General features: G+C 40.1%; 1 protein-coding gene across 1 annotated transcript in view; it reads right to left on the bottom strand.

Moving 5' to 3' along the window:
* Positions 1-3,350: 3,350 nt before the first annotated feature.
* LOC118833260 (condensin complex subunit 3-like) overlaps positions 3,351-18,391 on the bottom strand; it is an 82,883-nt gene continuing 67,842 nt past the window's right edge. The window contains 5 exon segments of the mRNA XM_036740617.1: positions 3,351-4,008; positions 10,611-10,690; positions 13,371-13,502; positions 13,805-13,966; positions 17,121-17,295. Coding sequence (XP_036596512.1) covers positions 3,351-4,008; positions 10,611-10,690; positions 13,371-13,502; positions 13,805-13,966; positions 17,121-17,295 — 1,207 coding nt within the window.

Here is an 18,391-nt window from a genome sequence, read left to right as displayed (position 1 = left end):
TCCGTAGGAGGCCTACCTTCACCCCACCCCAACTGCCTGGAGCCCAAGGGGGGGCTGTGTCCCAGGCAGGACTTGAACCCGGGTGTGAGGTTAGCCTTCTCTCCGCATGCTGTAACAAATGTTATTGATGTGAACAGGGCCAAAGGAAGAGGGGGTCGCTGCCCATGGCCAGTGCTGCAGGCACAGTGGGCACCCTGCCTCTTGTCAGTGTGGCCTCCCAAGACTAGCACGGCCACTAAGTAACTGGCCAGGGGGCTTAGACCCCTGCTCCCCCTCTCTGAGATCCATGACCCATCATCTGTAAAATGGGTTCATTGTCCTTCACCTACATCCCTCCCACGATGGTTGTACAGAAGCCATCCTGGAACGCCCAGAGTCCAGGCTTGGGGTCTGCCTCCGCTTCTCTTGATGGACATGGTGGAGGCATTCCCAGGTGACATCAGGGCACCACGATCCAGAGGGGGGAAGGGGCTTAGCCAGGACCACACGTGCAGGATGCAGCAAGCCAGTGTTCAGACCCCTTAAAAGCTATGGGCAGAGTCTCATCTGGTGCTATAGCCAAATGGTCAGTCCCAGGGACCCGAGAATAACTGAGCCTGCCAGCCTGAGAGGGAGGTAGCCCCGCAAGTTAGCTGCGCTCTGCTCGGCCTCAGACAGCAGGACCAGAAGGGGTGGAAATTAGGAGGAGGACAACAGGAGAACAAAATGGAGCTTTCTGATTTAACTCAATGCACATTTACTTGGGGTCTACCATGGATGAGCATCATGCCAATGATCAGAGCCACCCTCACTTTTACAAACAGTTAAAGCTATTAAAAAAATGTAACAAACTGTCTTCTGAAGTAGTGAGCTCCCCATGCTCTGAAGTGTTCCAGTAAAGGCCAGACAGACAACCACCTGTCAGGATGCTACAGAGGGAATGCCTCCCTCTGATAGAACTTAGGGCTGGCAACCCCTCCGGCTCTGAGGAGTCTCCTGCAGTCCGCTCACCCCAGAGACACCAGCAAGCGATTACTCCCCCCACAGTGGCAGGGGAACCCAAGGTTTTCCACAAGGACATCACTGCCAAGTCCCCAAGGGCCCCAGGGTTCCAAGAATGGGGCAAGGAAAAAGCATACAAGGGGGTGGCTGCTGCTGCCAGGGGGCATTTTCTTCCCATTTCTCCAGTGAGAAAGCCCCCTTGACAAGTGACGTGACGTGCCCGGGGAGCTCAGCTCCTATTCCCCTTCCTTCCCTCCCAATGGGCAGGAAAGAGTGCTTGAGGTCACTCACAGACCAGAGCACAGGCCAAGAGAGGGGTAAACACCTCTCCTGAGATCATATCACTCCTGAAGAACTGAAAACTTACAGGTGCCTAGAAGAGTCTATGACTACAGCTGCACAAAACCCCTGAAGCCCAGGACAAGACACCCTCCACCCTGGAAGCAGAGCCCTACTTTGAGTTAAAGTCAAGTAACAGGCTGAGAACAACAGAAAAAAACTCAAGACTATAGAAACTTATTTTGGTGACAAAGAAGATTGAAACACACACTCAAAGTTCCTACATCCAAAGCCTCCGAGAAAAAGATGAATTATTCTCAGGCCATGGAAGAGCTCAAAAAGGAGTTGGAAAATCAAATTAGAGAAGCGGAGGAAAAAGTGGGAAGAAAAAGGAGTAATGCAAGGAAATCATGAAAAACAAGTCAACAGCTTGCTAAAGGAGACACAAAAAATTCCTAAGGAAAATAATACCTCAAAAAACAAAATAGGCCAAATGGAAAAAGAGGCACAAAAATTAACTGAAGAAAAAAAAACACTCCTTAAAATGTAGAACTGGCCACATTGAAAGGAGGTACAAAAGCTCACTGAAGAAAATAGTTCCTCAAAAATTACAATGATCAAATGAAAGCTAATGACTTTATGAGGAATCAAGAAACAATAAAATAAAGCCAGAAGAATGAAAAAAAGAAGAACACAATGTGAAATATATTATTGTAAAAACAACTAACCTGGAACATAGATCCAGGAGAGATAATCTAAAAATTATTGGACTGCCTGACAGCCATGATCCAAAAAAGAGCCTAGAAATCATCTTTCAAGAAATTATCAAGGAAAACTGCATTGATATTCTAGAACCAGAGAATAAAGCAGAAACCGAAAGAATCTACCAATCACCTCTTGAAAGAGATCCCAAAATGAAAAGTCCCAGGAATATGGTAGCCAAATTCCAGAGTTCCCAGGTCAAGGAGAAAATATTGCAGGCAGCCAGAAAAAAGAATTCAACTATGGTGGAAACACAATAGAGCGAACACGAGATTTAGCAGCTTCTACATTAAAGGATCAGAGGGCTTGGAATATGATATTCTGGAGGGCAAAAGAGCTACTATTACAACCAAGAATCACCCACCCAGCAAAACTGAGTGTAATCTTCAGGGGAAAAAATAGACATTCAATGAGATAGAGGACTTTCAAGCATTTTTTAATGAAAAGGCCAGAGCTGAATAGAAAATTTGACTTTCAAAGACAAGGATCTAGAAAAGCATAAAAAGGTAAACAGGAAATGAAAATGGTAAAGGACTTAATAAGGTTAAACTGTTTACATTCCTACATGGGGAGATATTTGTAACTCATAAGACCTTTCTAATTACTAGGGTAGTTAGAAGGCGTATATATAGACAAAGGGTAGAGATGTGACAGATATGCAGGGATGATGTCTAAAAAACTAAAATTACGGTGTGAAAGAGGAATATACTAGGAGAAAGAAAGGGAGATGTTGAATGGGGTAAATTATCTCACATAAATGAGGCAAAAAAAAGCTTTTACAGTAGAGGAGAAGAGGGGGGCCGTGAATGAACTTTACTCTCATCAAAACTGGCTCAAAGAGGGAATAACATACACACTCAATTGGGTGTAGAAATCTATCTTATCCTACAGGAAAATAAGAAGGGAAGGGGATGGGGGGGTGATAGAAGGGAGGGCATATTGAGGGAGGGGGTAGTCAGAAGCAAAACACTTTTAAAGAGGGACAGGGTGAATGGAGAGAGAATAGAATAAACACAGGGGATAGGAGTAGTAGTAACTGTGAAAAAAAAATGAAGCAAGTTTTTCTGATAAAGGCTTCATTTCTCAAACATATAGAGAACTAAGTCCAATTTATGAAAATAAGAGCCATTCTCCAACTAAGTGATCAAAACATATGATCAGTTTTCAGATGAAACAAGCAAAGCTATCTATAGCTATATGAAAAAACACTCCAGCTCACTATTGATTGGAGAAATGCAAATCAAAATGGGCCCCAGGGGAAGAGGTCATTCATTCATTCATTCATTCCATTCGATGGGGGGGGGGGTCTCCTTCTGGGGGCTTCAGCATCAGCAGCTGCAGCCGCCCCTCCCTGCCCTCAGCTTCTGGCCTGTGAAATGGGCGCAGCCGCACTGGGGGAGAGGCTGGGCCGAGATCCTCCACTCAGGATCAAAAGGATGCCTCGTTTGACAGGCTGGGAAACTGAGGATGCTAGGGCCTGCCTCAATTTCCCAGCTCCTCTCGGGCATAGTCAGGCAGTCAGGCAGTGAGGAGGCCGTGCAGGCAGAGGAGGGGGAGGTGCCTCGAGGCGGGGGATGGTACCAGGCAGGGCCCAAGAGGATGGGGCCTCTGCCCCCGCACCTGCCTGTCCTCTGGCTCCCCACCACGGCCGCTCCGCCCCGCCCCCCTCCTGCTGCCTCTTGAGAAGCTGCCCCCACCCGCCTCTCCTCCGCCCCCCGCTCCTCCGCCCCCCCCTCACCCGCCGCTCCTCCGCCCCCAGCCAGCTGCTGGCTCTGGAGAAGCCGACCCCACCCACCGCTCCTCCGGCCCCGTTCGCCCGCCGCCCCTCCGCCCCCCCCCCACCTGCTGCCTCTGGAGAAGCTGCCCCCACCCGCCTCTCCTCCGCCCCCCGCTCCTCCGCCCCCCCTCACCCGCCGCTCCTCCGCCCCGCCACCTGCTGCCTCTGGAGAAGCTGCCAGGAGAAGAGCAGCTGCGTGTACGCTGCCGCTGCGGGGGGGGGGGGGGGGGGGGGGCAGGGGGGAGAACCAAAGGCGTGACAGATCGTCAGGGATGCAATCGCGTGCCCCCCCCCATCCCCAGCAGCCGAGCACCTATTGGCCACCGGGGCTGTCAGCCAACGATCATTTGAGCCGGCAAGGCTCCCTGGATCTTACATCAGACCCCATTCTCTTGGTTCCGACCTCCAGTCCCCCCAGCCTACTGGCCAGCCCTCGATCCCTCCCACATCCTTTCTGTGTATAAGATCCCTCTCAGTCCTCATGGAGGTGCTGGGATTCAATCTGGCCCACTTGCGTCAGCGTTAGGAGTGTTCAGGTTCCTTAAGGGTCTGGCCAATATGGCGGACTTTTAATAGACCTTGTTTTTCTTTGGCTTAAAGAAGGCTTGAGTTGGATACATTGGGGTAGGATGGCTGTGTCCCTATTTTGGGGTCGCAGGACCCCTAAACATCAACAACAGCATCACCTCCCTGATGTCATGGTCCTCTTCAAAAAAAAAGGACAAACAACAACATTTTGCAGGACGCTGGTCTTCACCTAATTTCGGCCAAACTGTTTTTCAGTTTTCCCAGCAATTTTTGTCAAATAGTGAGTTATCTATCAAGGTTAGTCATCACAGAATCAATGTCTGTGGTTATGTACAATGTTCTCCTGGTTCTGCTCCGCTCACTGAGCATTATATCATGGAGGTTTTTCTAGGTTATTATGCAGTTTGTATCTTCCCCATTTCTTATAACACAATAGTATTCCATTACCTTCATATACCACAGCTTTTTCAGCCATTCCCCAATTGATGGGCATCCCTTTGATTTCCAATTCTTGGCTACCACAAAGAGAGCCGCTATAAATATTCTTGTACATATGGGTCCCTTTCCCTCTTGTGTGATTTCTTTGGGATACAACCATAGAAGTGGTATTGCTGGGTCAAAGGGTATGAACATTTCTATAGCCCTTTGGGCATAGTTCCATACTGCTCTCCAAAATGGCTGGATCAGCTCACAACTCCACCAGCAATGCAACAATGTTCCAATTTCCCCACATCCTCTCCAGCATTTATCATTTTCCTGTTTTGTCATTTTGGCCAATCTGACAGGAGAGATGTGGTACCTAAGAGTTGTTCTGATTTGCATTTCTCTGATCAATAGTGATTTAGAGCATTTTTTCATACGCCTATAGATAGCTTTAATTTCTTCCTCTGAAAACTGCCTGTTCATATCCTTTAACCATTTCTCAACTGGGGAATGCCTTTTATTCCTATACACTTGGCTCAGTTCCCTGTATATTTTAGAGATGAGACCTTTATCAGAGACACTAGTTGTAAAGATTTTCTCCCAATTTGCAGCTTCCCTTCTATTCTTTGTTGCATTGGCTTTGTTTATACAAATTTTTTCAATTTAACATAATCAAAATTATCCATTTTGCATTTTGTAATGCTCTTTATCTCTTGTTGGGTGATGAATTCTTCCATTTCCCATAAATATGACAGGTAAACTATTCCTTGCTCTCCCAAATTGCTTATAGTATCAGCCTTTATTCCTAAATCATAAACCCATTTTGACTTTATTTTGGTATACGGTGTAAGATATGGGTCTATGCCCGATTTCTGCCCTACCATTTTCCAATTTTCCCAGCAGTTTTTATGAAATAGTGAATTCTTAGCCCAGAAGCTGGATTCTTTGGGTTTATCAAAGAGTAGATTGCTGTAGTCATTGACTACTCTTTCTTAGCCAATACCAAGTAGTTTTGGTGACTGCTGCTTTACAGTACAATTTAATATGTGGTATGGCCAGGCCACCTTCCCTAGCATTTCTTTTCATTAATTCCCTAAATATTCTGGACCTCTTGCTTGTCCAGATGAATTTTTGTCATTATTTTATCCAGCTCTGTAAAATAATTTTTGGTAGTTGGATTGGTATGGCACTGAATAAGTAAATTAATTTAGGTAAAATTGTCATTTATATTATATTAGGTAGGCCTAACCATGAGCAACTGATGTTTTTCCATTTATTTAGATCTGACTTTATTTGTGTGAAAAGTGTTTCATAGTTAAGCTATTTATAGGCCAAAGACCCATGGTGCACTGCAACTACTCAGGGCTGATGGAACCATATTGATTAGTGATAACATGATCCTGGAAAGATGGGCTATATACTTCCATAGCATTCTCTACAGACTATTACCAACTAATACTGAAGCCGTTGACCATATATACCTCGGGATGAAGTCAATCCCTCTCTAGCCAAATTTCCAACTGAAGAAGAAGTTTTTAATGCCATTGATCTTTTGTGTGGCAAAGCACCTGGTGCTGATTCTTTTTTTTTTAATTTTAATTAAAAAATTTTTTAGTTTTCAACGTTCACTTTTATAAGATTTTGAGTTCCATTTTTTCCTCCCTCCCTCCCTTCCCCCATCCCCAAGATGGCATGCAATTTGATATAGGCTACATACGTATAATCATGACAGGGGTATTGGAGAATGGATTCTTATTTAAGTTGGAGTAGATGATTTATGAGGTTTCTTTCAATACTGAGATTTTGTAATTCTGCAAAATTCTACGGAGGGAAGAAACAACAATTATTGAGGGGAGGTTTTGCCTACATTAAGAGGAAACAGGCAAAAGAAAATGGGGAACTGAATTCAAAATCTGTCTTTTTTATTCAGGGAAGCCAGCACTTTTTAGAGAAAAGAGCAATGATCTTAGAGTCAGGAGATGTATGTTTGGGTCTCAGCTCTACTAATGACTAACCCTTTAACCATGGGTGAAGCAACTCCTCTGGTCCTCATTTTTCCCATCTGTGAATTGGGGGAAAGGGGGAAAGGATAATACCAGCAATACCTACATCCCAGAGTTATTACCAGGGGCATGTTTTGTAAACTATGAAGTCCTATAGTAATAGAAGGTGTGTGTGTGTGTGTGTGTGTGTGTGTGTGTGTGTGTGTGAGTGTGTGAAAAAGTTGTCCTCTAAAAGTAACTCGGAAGAAAGGCTTATGACTATTACCTCATTATGATGAATTTGCAGCCAAATTAAAGAAAGTATTGTAGTTATTGATAATGCATTTTCTCAAATACTGGTCCAAGCCTTGAGGCTTTAAATTTTGTCAGTTGCCATTTAACAAAGCTGCATGATGTACAGGTATGTGAACAAAGGAACATTCCTGCTGTTGCTTGGCAACTTGATAGTCATTTCCATGGAACCTTGAATGATCAGTGAAACATGGCCATTAGAAGGCATTATTTCTTTTTCTTTAAGTAAAGAGTGATGCCTTGTGTTACAGTGTAGGGTATTTATATGCCACTGGTGAGCATAAGAAACTCTAGGTGGCCAGGCACAAATTTTGCAAAGCTACCCAAACTCCTTGGAGTTGAGTGCCTTGGGCAGAATGCCAGTTCCCTAAACAGATCGGCCCAGTAGGGCATATCTCTTATTAGGACCAACGTCATCACAACTTCCACTGGGGTCATGTTATTTGACATACAGTGAGATGCCAAGGCCATTACAGAGGGGAGGGTGAATCATCTGTCAGCCCCCTTTATGATTTCTGTGGACTTTTGTTTGCTCCTGGGGTGACTTGAAATCTTTGCCATCTGTCAGCTGGCCACAAAAGTTGAATGAAGTAGTTACAAATGGGAGGGGGAGAGAAATTTATTGCTTTCAGCTCATTACAGAGATCAATTACATTGTAGAGACATTCCCAGCTTATGTTATCTTTCTCATATCTTCTCTTTCTCTCCTACACTCTCTCTTCTTTTTTCTTTTTGTGGGAGTGAACAAAGGAATTCTAGAGACTTAGCTTGAAATCACTCAACAACTAGAGATGATTACCTCTAGTATGGCAACAATTGATCAAGAAAGTGAAACATTACATTTCCTATTTTCTGGAAATCCCCCACTTAATTCTCTATGATTTAATTTAATAACAAATCTTTGTCTTGAGTAGTACCCTTTCCCTTTCCTGTTGTTTCTTATATTTTCTGACTATGACTGCTAAAGTTGAAAGTAATGTTACAGTCAATTTTCTAAGTATTTTAAAATAGGATTATCACATATAACCATGAAATATTCTTATTTCATTATTCCTTCATATTAAAACAAAATTTGGTAGATTCTTTACCATATTTAAGTTAAGGAGAATCCTACAGGAAATTCATTTTTAAGGTTATGCAAATGATTAAGTTCAAAATAAATCATATTCATACACAATAAAAGGCAACAGCATAGGTTCTAATACCAAGCAACAAAGACTATCAAAGTCCTGGTAGCGTCCAAAGAGATATCAAAGGGAAAAAAAATCTGAGTCTCATGCTTGCCCTGATCAGTATTCTCTTTCAAAAACAAATTAGGTTACAGAATGGTTTTAAATTCTCTTTGAATTTTCAACTGGTTTCTTGTTTTTATTTCTAAGTGTAGGCTTCCTATTCCTGTTTCTTTGTCAACATAACTTTGTCTGGCTATGGTGTAGGAAACTGAACTGCCTTGGAGGCAAGTCAGTTTCCCTAATAAGATATTTTAAAAAATAACACATTTCATAAACTCTTCCTATTGTCAGACTATCTTACCCCATCAAAATATGAGAAAATGCAGCAATCCTGTTATTAATTATGAAGAATAAAATTGCAGTTGCTGAAACAACATCCTTTTACATCTCCAGGGAAAATAACTCTGGAAGAAATGACAACAAATTGCAACTAGAGAATAAATCCCCCATTTTAAGTGTGACTCTTTCAGAGTAACAATGTGTATCCCATGACTGCTACCTTGCTTAACACATAAATGCCATTTGAACAATGGCCCAAGCATTGAGTAGTGCTTTTCTAAGATTTTTTTCTGTGAGAAAAACAAAGTCAAAATGTGTTGGGCTCTGTGGATGTTATCTTTCATGAGGTCTAGTCAAGATTTTCCAATAGCCAACCCAGTCATATAGATTAACCTTGATAAATTATAGAGAATTTCCAATGTCTCAATCACTACAAGCAAATGACAGAGAAACAACAAGAGTAACAAAATTTTCTATCTGTCCTTTAGGTTATTATCTTTCTGTTAAGTGGTTTTTGGCTACGTTAATTACATCTCTTTAACTGGAGGGCGCTAATACTACCACTCTATTCTCTTCTCATCAGACCAGTATGGAATAATGTATTTACTTATGGGTAGGACATTTTAGAAAGGATCTGGAGGCCTGACGAGGAGGGCAATCAGGATACTGAAGTTACCCAGAACCATCATATGACAGCCAGATGAAGAAACAGAAAGACCTCAGCAATGAGAAAAGAAGAATTTGGGGGGAGGGGCAGGTTTTGAAGGGATATCATGGGGAAGAGAGATGTTCTGTTTAGTTTCCAAGGTCAGAACAATGAACAACTGTGTTTGAGGAAACCACCTCCATCTTCGTAGAATTATGCTGAATTGTAATGGGATGAGTCTGAACAGCAGCAGATGTGCAGACACCTAACACTAGAGATCTTCAGAAAGAGGTTGGGTGATTGCTTGTCAGGGATGTTGGAGAAAGATTCCTACTCAGATATATGCTGGACTACATGGCATATAAGACATTTTTTTTAAAAATGACAGTGAGCGAGTTTAAAATCTTACTTTGTTTTGTTTTGGTTACAGCCATAGTCTCAGGCAAAATCATCACAGGTGCCCTGGACAATTAGACTTCTCAGGAAGTTCCTTTCCGAATATAAAACAAAAAAACATCAGTTCATTTCGCATTTTGAAAGGTGAAGAATAAATTGCTTCTTTGATTTCCTAAATCATTTGATTAAATTTTCTTCACCAAAATTGTGACTTTTACATATTTTTTAAATTGTTCTTCTAAGATGAAATCATGAATATGACTCTTTTTTATGTAAATATCATTCAAGGAAAAATCAAATATTTTATTTTTATTTGTAGTTTTCAATTAATAATTTTTTAATTATTTATTTATTTTTAAAATTTATTTATTTAACATATTTAGTTTTCAGCATTGATTTTCACAAGAGTTTGAATTATAAATTTTCTCCCCATTTCTACCCTCCCCCCCACTCCAAGATGGCATATATTCTGGTTGCCCTGTCAATTAATAAATTTTACTTTTATTTTTTGACGTTTAAAATATCAGAATGATTTCCCAATATACCCCACTTTACCAAGGAAGCTTCTCTTACATCAAGAAAAAAATTAACAAAACCCAATTGACAAAATGACTATGTTTTGCAGTATATTTGTGTCCATGATTCCATTCTTTTTATGGATGTGTATTTTGTAGATGTCTAAATGTGTAAGTGAAGTTGAACTTTGAGGCAATTTTCCAGATAATTCAGGGCAACCCTCCTATCATTCATAGATTCATTGGCCCTTTTTTAATATCCACACCAGACACAAACCACAAGGGCCACCAAGCTCCCAATTCTTCCTCTCGTACACTGAATATATTCTTAGTCATTCTCTTTCTCCCATTTACTTCTATTCACTTTTCCAAAATTAGTAAAATCATTTTAACCTTAAGCTAGTTCTCACTTCATTGTCCTTCCCTCACCATACCAAAGGAAAGATTTGCCTGCCGACGCTTTTAACACCAGCAATAAGAATAAGTCCCCCAAACTACCTAAATAAGCCCAGAATGAGTCTCAGCATTCTGATGTCTTCTGTACACAGATCTTGAAGTAACTGTGGCTTTTCTCCATCCTTTAAGAAAAATCAAGAATAGTTTATTAACAGTAAACTACGCCTTACTAGTACTGTGTACCACTGAGACCCTACATTTCATGCTCAATATGATGTCCCTCCCTCCTGCTAAACTGGGCTTTCTCACTTTGAGCATGCCCTTTGCTTTCCAGACTCTTGTTTTTTGTTCATACTGTTCCCTATACATGGAGTAGCCTTCCTCCCCTATTAAATTCCTACCAATTTCTATAAAACAAAACTCAAATAAGGCCTCCTCCATAAAGCCTTCCTGGATCTCTTTGTCCCAGTAACAAGCCCCACCTGCTCAGACCTCACATAGCATATTACTTAGCACCTTAAGGATGCACTCAATAATATCTGTATTATAGCTATATTTACATCTTATCCCCAGCCCCCAAATTTTATGTAGCAAGATCCTGTCCTCCATAAACCTTTCATTTCTGCAGGCACCTGGCACAGTGCCCTACACACAGAAAGAACAATGTCTGAGGAAGAGAGAAGGAATGAAGGACTAAGTACCCTAAAGTACAAGGGCCCTCACAAATCTCAAGATTCTGTTAATGTTAGTAGAAAAGAATGAGACATCTAGCAGAAGATGATATACCTAAACAGTCGATGAGCATGGATCAGTAATGGTCAGAAGGAACAAGACAGGTACTCAGAATTCTCCCCAGCACTGAGGTACATGCAAATCCATCTCCTTGTGAAAAGTGGAGTTTTTAAAAAATTTTCAGTTCCAAATACTCTCCCTTTCTCCAGTCCCTCTCCCACACATTGTGAAGGCAAGCAATGCGATACCACAGAAATCACAGTGAAAAGTGTTAGTAGTATTTAAGCTGCCACTATATGAAAACAGCTGAGTAGGCCTAAGTGTCATGATAAGAGGTACTTCCAGGTAGTTGCAATTGTCATGTGCTACCTAAACATATTATTGCTTCAAAAATTAAGTTCTGAATTCACAATTCTTTAAAAGCTTTTGAGGTTCTTATGGCACAAGCTCACCAGCATGTAAGGAGCCAGATTATGCATGAGGGAAAGAAAATTATTTCAATGCAATAAAGCAAAACCTTACTTCATGGCCACCTACAAATTAGAGTTCTTTTTAAAATCAAAATGAAGAATTCTGCTTGCTGACAAATCTCAAAAATTAAATAAAGTGCTGAAACATCCACAAACTTTCTGGCAATGTATAATTTTTCACTTATTTCTGGTAAGGAGGCAAAGCATAACATGAATGGTATTTTTACCCTTATGTGACTTTAGGACTAAGAAAAACTGATATTGACTTATGGGACTGAGGGGAAAAAATGGAGTTTTCTCAGAGATGTTTTATAATTCTTATTCCTAAATAGAAATGAAATGTTTTGCAACATTTGAAAATAAATATTAAATTAAATGACATTATATTTGTTATATATATAGTCTGTAACTGAAAACAACTAATGTTTTATTGCAAAATACACAGTGAGAATAACCAATCTGTACAGTAGCTTTACTTTTGGTTATAAAAGGAATCATTTCTTTATTCTTTCCTGTTAAAAAAATGCAAAAGATAAATCAAATTCTTCTAAAATACTTACTTTACTTGGCCTTAGTATTAGTATCATCTTTGTTAAACTAGAAATGACATACAAACCATAATTGATACTGAGAAGTTATCAAATTCTAAGCACTGGGGTTTTCGTATTCCTATGATTTCAAAATTCTAGACCCTGCCGGTGCATCTAAAAATTGATGGAGTATTCACTAACATATAAAAATACACTCTTCAGTATAACAGCAAATAATCCTAAATGTTGTTCAACAATATCTCATACAAAATCAACTAATATTTCTTAAGTGTCCGCTATGGGCCACACACCATGCTATTACCCTATAGTATACAACAACAAAAAAAATGAACCATTCTCTACCCTCAAGGAACTTACATTCAACTGTGGGAGCCACACATGCATAAAATTATGTAAAAATGAATATAATGTAACTTTTGGGGGAAGAAGGGGAAGGCAATAATATCTGGGGGGAGAGAACGGGAAAGACAGGAAAAGGCCATGTACAGAAGGTGATGCTTGAAGAATGGAAGTAACTAGGGATCCAGAGAGGTAGAGGTGAGGAAGAAGCACATTCTAGGCATCGGGGGTAGCCAGGGAAATGGCATGGAGATGGAATGCTAGCAAGAAGTGAAGTTAGGTTAGGTGGGGAACCTGCGGCCTCGAGGCCACATGTGACCCTCTAGGTCCTGAAGGGCGGCTCTTTGACTGAATCCACTGGCATTTATTTACTTTACATTTATTCTGTTATCAGTCAACAAGTATTTATTAAGCACCTGCTGTGTGCTAGGCACTATTCTAAGCACTGAGAATGTAAGGAAAGACAAAACATAGGTAGTCCCTGTCCTCCAGGAGCTCAGTCTAATAGGGGAAAGGATGAAGGCCAGGGTGTACATTCCAGATAGATATAACCTGAGGCAAGTCATTACTCACCTTCTCTGTATCTTAGTTCCTTCTTTTATAAAATGAGACAGTTGGACTAGTTCATCGACAAGTTCTTCCCAGTTCTATGATTGTGACATTCTTAACTGTACTTACATAAGCTGATTAGAAAAATATTCCATTCACTTCCTAAGCAAAACCATATTTTAGAGGACAGAAATTACTCTAGTTTTTTATTTCATTATCACCTTCCTCATTCTGATTAGTGGCCATGGTAGCGCTATCAGTGTCCTGTGCTGGTCACCATGTTCATTACTTCCTTTGCTCAACTGTATCTTGATTGTCTCTAAGACTCTCAAACATGTCCTATCTTTTACTTCCTGTAATTCAGAAGATTATCATTAATACAACTTAACTGAAATTTTTTAATCTTCCTTCAAAAAATAACATTGGATTGACATCAAATTATGTGATCATATTTCCAAATGATATTCAATTTAACCAAATGCCTTAGCAGAGAAATAATTGTTTCTCAAAAGCAAAATCTAATTCTATAGTACTCAGTTAAGAATTCTATTGGTTAAAAGGGAGCAGCATATATAAATTCCTTAAGATAAACATTTTATTTTTCACATATATGTTTACATTGCTGCAACAAGGGACATTTAATTTACTTATGTACCTCAGGAATCTCATCCAATAACATAGTAAGTTCTTTTGTAGAACTGTCACTGAGTTCTAAAGAATTCAAGGCTTTTACATAAATGCAAATTTCTGGTGCACATGGACTTATTAAGATTTCATTGTAAATTTTTATGGCTAAATTATCATGTACTGTTGAAGCCTAGAAAAGCAAAAGAAAAGTATATGTGAAAATCAGGTGCATGTATGATTGACTTGACTCTCCCAAGATCTAATCCAAATCTTTAACTGCCTGCTGAATATTGACTCGTTTGTTCTGCTATTACTCTAAACCAGGGCTGTCTAACCTTAGGTTATCTTCGGGCTGCATTAAAATAAAATAATTATTCGAGGGACGCACCCAGAATAAAAAATAGAGTACACTAATAGAAAGTGGGGGAACGCACATCATCAATGCGACAGGCAAAGGCACGAAGCGCGAAAGCAAACACAAAACAACAAAGCGACAACATGACAGTATAAAGGTAGGTGCATACTGACTAGTCTGTATCATACAGATGGAACGCATCCCACAGAGGGATTGAAAATTCTGCGCGATATGTTCTGTCCATAATACTGCTGAAAAATACCAAAGAAAATTAACATCAATGAGATTATTTATTAGTGATGGAATTAAAAAGTCTAATACGCATTCCACGCAAGTTATTATTTCATTTTTTCACTCGTGAAAATTAAAACCCACAGGCAGGCTGCTCTAAAGTCAACATATCCTAATTTACCACGTCAACAGCCATCTTGTTCTACCAACCACAAACTGGAAACTTTCGAGTCATTTTCCACACTTCTTTGCTTCCCTGACCCCTTGTATATAGTTTAGTAACCAAGTCTTTCTTTATGATACCTTTATCCATTCCTTCACTGGTTATTCCTGTTCATATTATCTAGTTCAGATTCTCATATCTCTTTTGGATTCTTCTAATGCCTTCCTAATTCAAAATTATTTTACACTGTGTAGGAAGATTAATTTCCCTAAAATATGTTTTTTTACCATCACACTCTCCTCATCAACTTTTTTCCTGCACACAAGATCAAGTCTAAATTCCTTGAGTAGGCATTTCAATACCCTCTACAATCTATCTCACTTCATTTTCGAATATCTCACATTATTCCCCCAATTAATCCCAGCCAGGGTTTCAAAAAAACTTGCACATTCTTGCCTCTATTCCTTTGCATATTTCCTTTTAGAACAACATTCTTCTTCTGTTCATTTATCTGAGGAATAACCATCCTTCAAATATCAGACTGAGTCCTATGCCTTCCTCCCAAAAATTTGCATTACCCATCTCAGCTGCAATGATCTCTCTCTCTCACTGCCTGAATTCCTACAGGACTTAACAGCATCACTTGTGTCTCACAAATCCTATACCACACCTTTTATAGCAGTTTCAGGTATAAATGTCATAAGCTACATTAATATAGGCACAATATCCAAAACAAGAGAAGTGACAAGCTACTACTCTGCACTAGTCACACCTGGAAGAATGTACTCTGTTTTGGCCATTCCATTTGTAAAGGCAATCAGTGAATGGGAAGGTCTTCCCCACCCATTTGAGTGGGCTTCAGGGGCGGGGCTCTCAGGGTCCTGGGGGGAGTTGCTAGGACTACAGCCAATGGAAGCCTGTGGTGGGAGGGGCTTGCTGAACAGTTGCAGGAGAGCTAAGAGGCAGTTGGGGAGGCAGTTGGTGAGAACAGTTTAGAGCTGAAGGAGAGAGGAAGCAGTCAGCTAGCTGGAACACAGCTTGGAGATTGCAGCAGTGACTGCGGCAGGCACTACAAAAAGGCAGGACTGACCCTCATGGAGACTGGAGAGTGCTGAGCAGGGGCTTGAGGCCAGTGGGTTGTCTTCTTGCTGAAGGGCCCTGGCATTGGTGGGGGAAGCACCAGTATGGCTTGACTTGCTGCCATAATGTTTTTCTGTGGCCTCCTGGTCACTGTTGTAAGATGAGCATACTGGTTTTGTAAGACTCTTGCCAGGATGTCGAATTGGGGACACTGGTCCGTGGGTCTGCTACTTTTGAGTTTCAATAAGTGCTTTAACTCCTCTGCCTTCTACTTAGAGAATTCCTTATATCCGGCAATTCTGGACCATTCAGGCATATTCATGGTTATCTTTGAAGTCATGAATATGGCCTTACTGATATACCATTCTAGGAAGAGCAGTGAAGGTAGGCCCAGAGGACGGCAACCAGGATGAGGAAGGAATCAGAAAGCATCCCATAAAAGGATGAGTTTTAGAACTAGGGATGTTTAGGTAGCAAAAGAGAAAATGTAGGGAGGACTCGACTGCTACTTTCAGTTATCTGAAAAGCTGTTCTATGGAAAAGGGAGAGATACTTGTTTTGCTTGGTCTTGGGACTAAACTAGGAGCAATAAGTGGAAGTTGAAGGGGGGCAGATTTCAGTTCAATTTAATGAAAAATTCCTAACAACTACAGCTATCTAAGACTGAACTGACTCCTTTAGGAAGTAGGTCTTCCATTTGTAAAGGGGCAAGGTAAAGGTTTTATAGAGTGACCTTTCAGGTCTTTTCAATTCTGAGCATCTATCATTATTACCTCCTCATAAATTTAGTACCCAGTGACAACTGGCATAATGCCTCACACGCAGTAGGCACTCAATAGATCTTTGATTACTTAACTGAGCTGTGTGAATTCTTTATTTCACCTTAATCACTTGACAATTCACATCTGAATTTCTATGTTTCATGGTAAGTATAAAAGGATCTAACTGATTTTGTCCAACTTTGGAACTCTTAAGCTGAATTTACAAATCAGTGTGGCAAAGTGAAAAGATCATTGGACTTAAAGTCAGAAGCACTAGATTTAATTCTTGGCTCTGTGACCTTGGGGAAAAGTCATTTTATCACTAGATGCCTCAGTTTTCTCATCTTTAAAATGGCTAAAAAATTTATCTTGCTCATAGGGTTGCTGTGCAGGTGCTTGGTAATGTCACCTGTAATCCTCAAACAGAACAGCCACCAGCAAGAGTCTTCAAAGGGCCTATATTTTGTGATACTAGTTCTACGTTCCTGAAGGGCAAGATCTATGACCTTCTTTACTTGTTATCCCCTCAAAGGACTCAAAGTAACAAACCAAAGTGACTGCTAGCAAACATCTGAATGTAATTTCTTCAGGGAGTTCACATGGAGCCAGAGGCAAACTGGGTTCCTCCAGGCCTTTTTCAATTCTGTGTCTTGACCATAAGGGCTGAGCCTCTAAAGTGCATCATAACCAGAACAGGTATACCTTGATTAGTGTATCAGTTACCAACTTTCTCCCTCTGTGTTAATATGTTTACCTGGTAGTCCTGGGAATTTCTGGCTTGAGGGTTCAGTCCACTTGGTCTTGTCAAGTCTACAAGTAGTTCAGCTACATTAGCAATATCTATTTCAGCTAAAGGAGGAGATGCAGGCACATTAAGCAGTGTTTTCAGAGTTGGGAAAAAAGTGCCTTCAAAGCACTCCTGATTAGTCCTGTTATAAAAGTTATGAGGCATTATTAAAATATTATGAAATTCAAGTTTTTAATAACAGAAAACCAAATGAAATGAACAAATATTACCTATAAATTTCACTCAAATAATGTATAGATTAGTCCAACATTATCTAAACATCTTGGGTAGGGTCATTTTATCTGAGCCTACCACCCCTCAATAAAAATGAACAGCTTAGCTTCGTTGAAATTGGTAGGGTGTTATGGACCACACAAAATGGAACGGTGCAGTACAATGAGTAGTACAAAGTTTGGAACCTTTAGTTGGATCTCAGCTCTATAATTTACTGCCTGAGTAACTTTAGGTAAGCTCTTAACCTCTCTGAGACTATTTTCTCATCTGTAAAGTGAACATTTTGGATTAATCTCCAATGTCATTTTTTTTCTTTTTTAGAAAATTATTTAGTATTTTATTTTTCCCCAGTTACATATAAAAACACTTTTTAACGTTCATTTTTAAAACTTTGAATTCCAAATTTTCTCCCTTCCTCCCTCTCCACCCCCCTCATTGAGAAGGCAAACAATTCAATATAGTTATACATGCATAGTTATGCCAAACAGTTCCATAATAGTCATGTTGTGAAAGAAACATAAAGAAACAAGAAAAATAAAGTAAAAAAAAGTATGCTCCAATCTGCATTCAGACACCATCTGTTTTTTCTTTTGGGGTAGACAGCATTTTTCATCATAAGCCCTTCAGCGTTGTCTTGGATCGTTGTAATGCTGAGAATAGCTAAGTCATTCACAGCTGATTACCCTACAATATTGCTGTTACTTTATACACAGTCCATTTCACTTTGCATCAGCTCATATAAGTCTTTCCAGGTTTCTTTGAGAGCATGCTGCTCTTCATTTCCTATGGTACAACAGTATCTGAAAGTAATTTCTTTTTTTTTTCTTTTTATAATTACAATGTCATTTTTCAAATCCAAATCTTATTACTCATAAATCTTATATGTGTGGTCTGAATTTAACTATCTTCAATGAAGGGAGAAAAACTAAATGAGAAATTGCTCCCAAAGGTTTACAAAAATATTTTTCTATCAGACTAGTGAAAGGAATTTTAAAAAAAGGAAA

The sequence above is a fragment of the Trichosurus vulpecula genome (assembly GCF_011100635.1).
Source record: "Trichosurus vulpecula isolate mTriVul1 chromosome X unlocalized genomic scaffold, mTriVul1.pri SUPER_X_unloc_7, whole genome shotgun sequence".
Taxonomy (NCBI): Eukaryota; Metazoa; Chordata; class Mammalia; order Diprotodontia; family Phalangeridae; genus Trichosurus; species Trichosurus vulpecula.
This window is presented reverse-complemented; position numbering and strand designations above follow the sequence as displayed.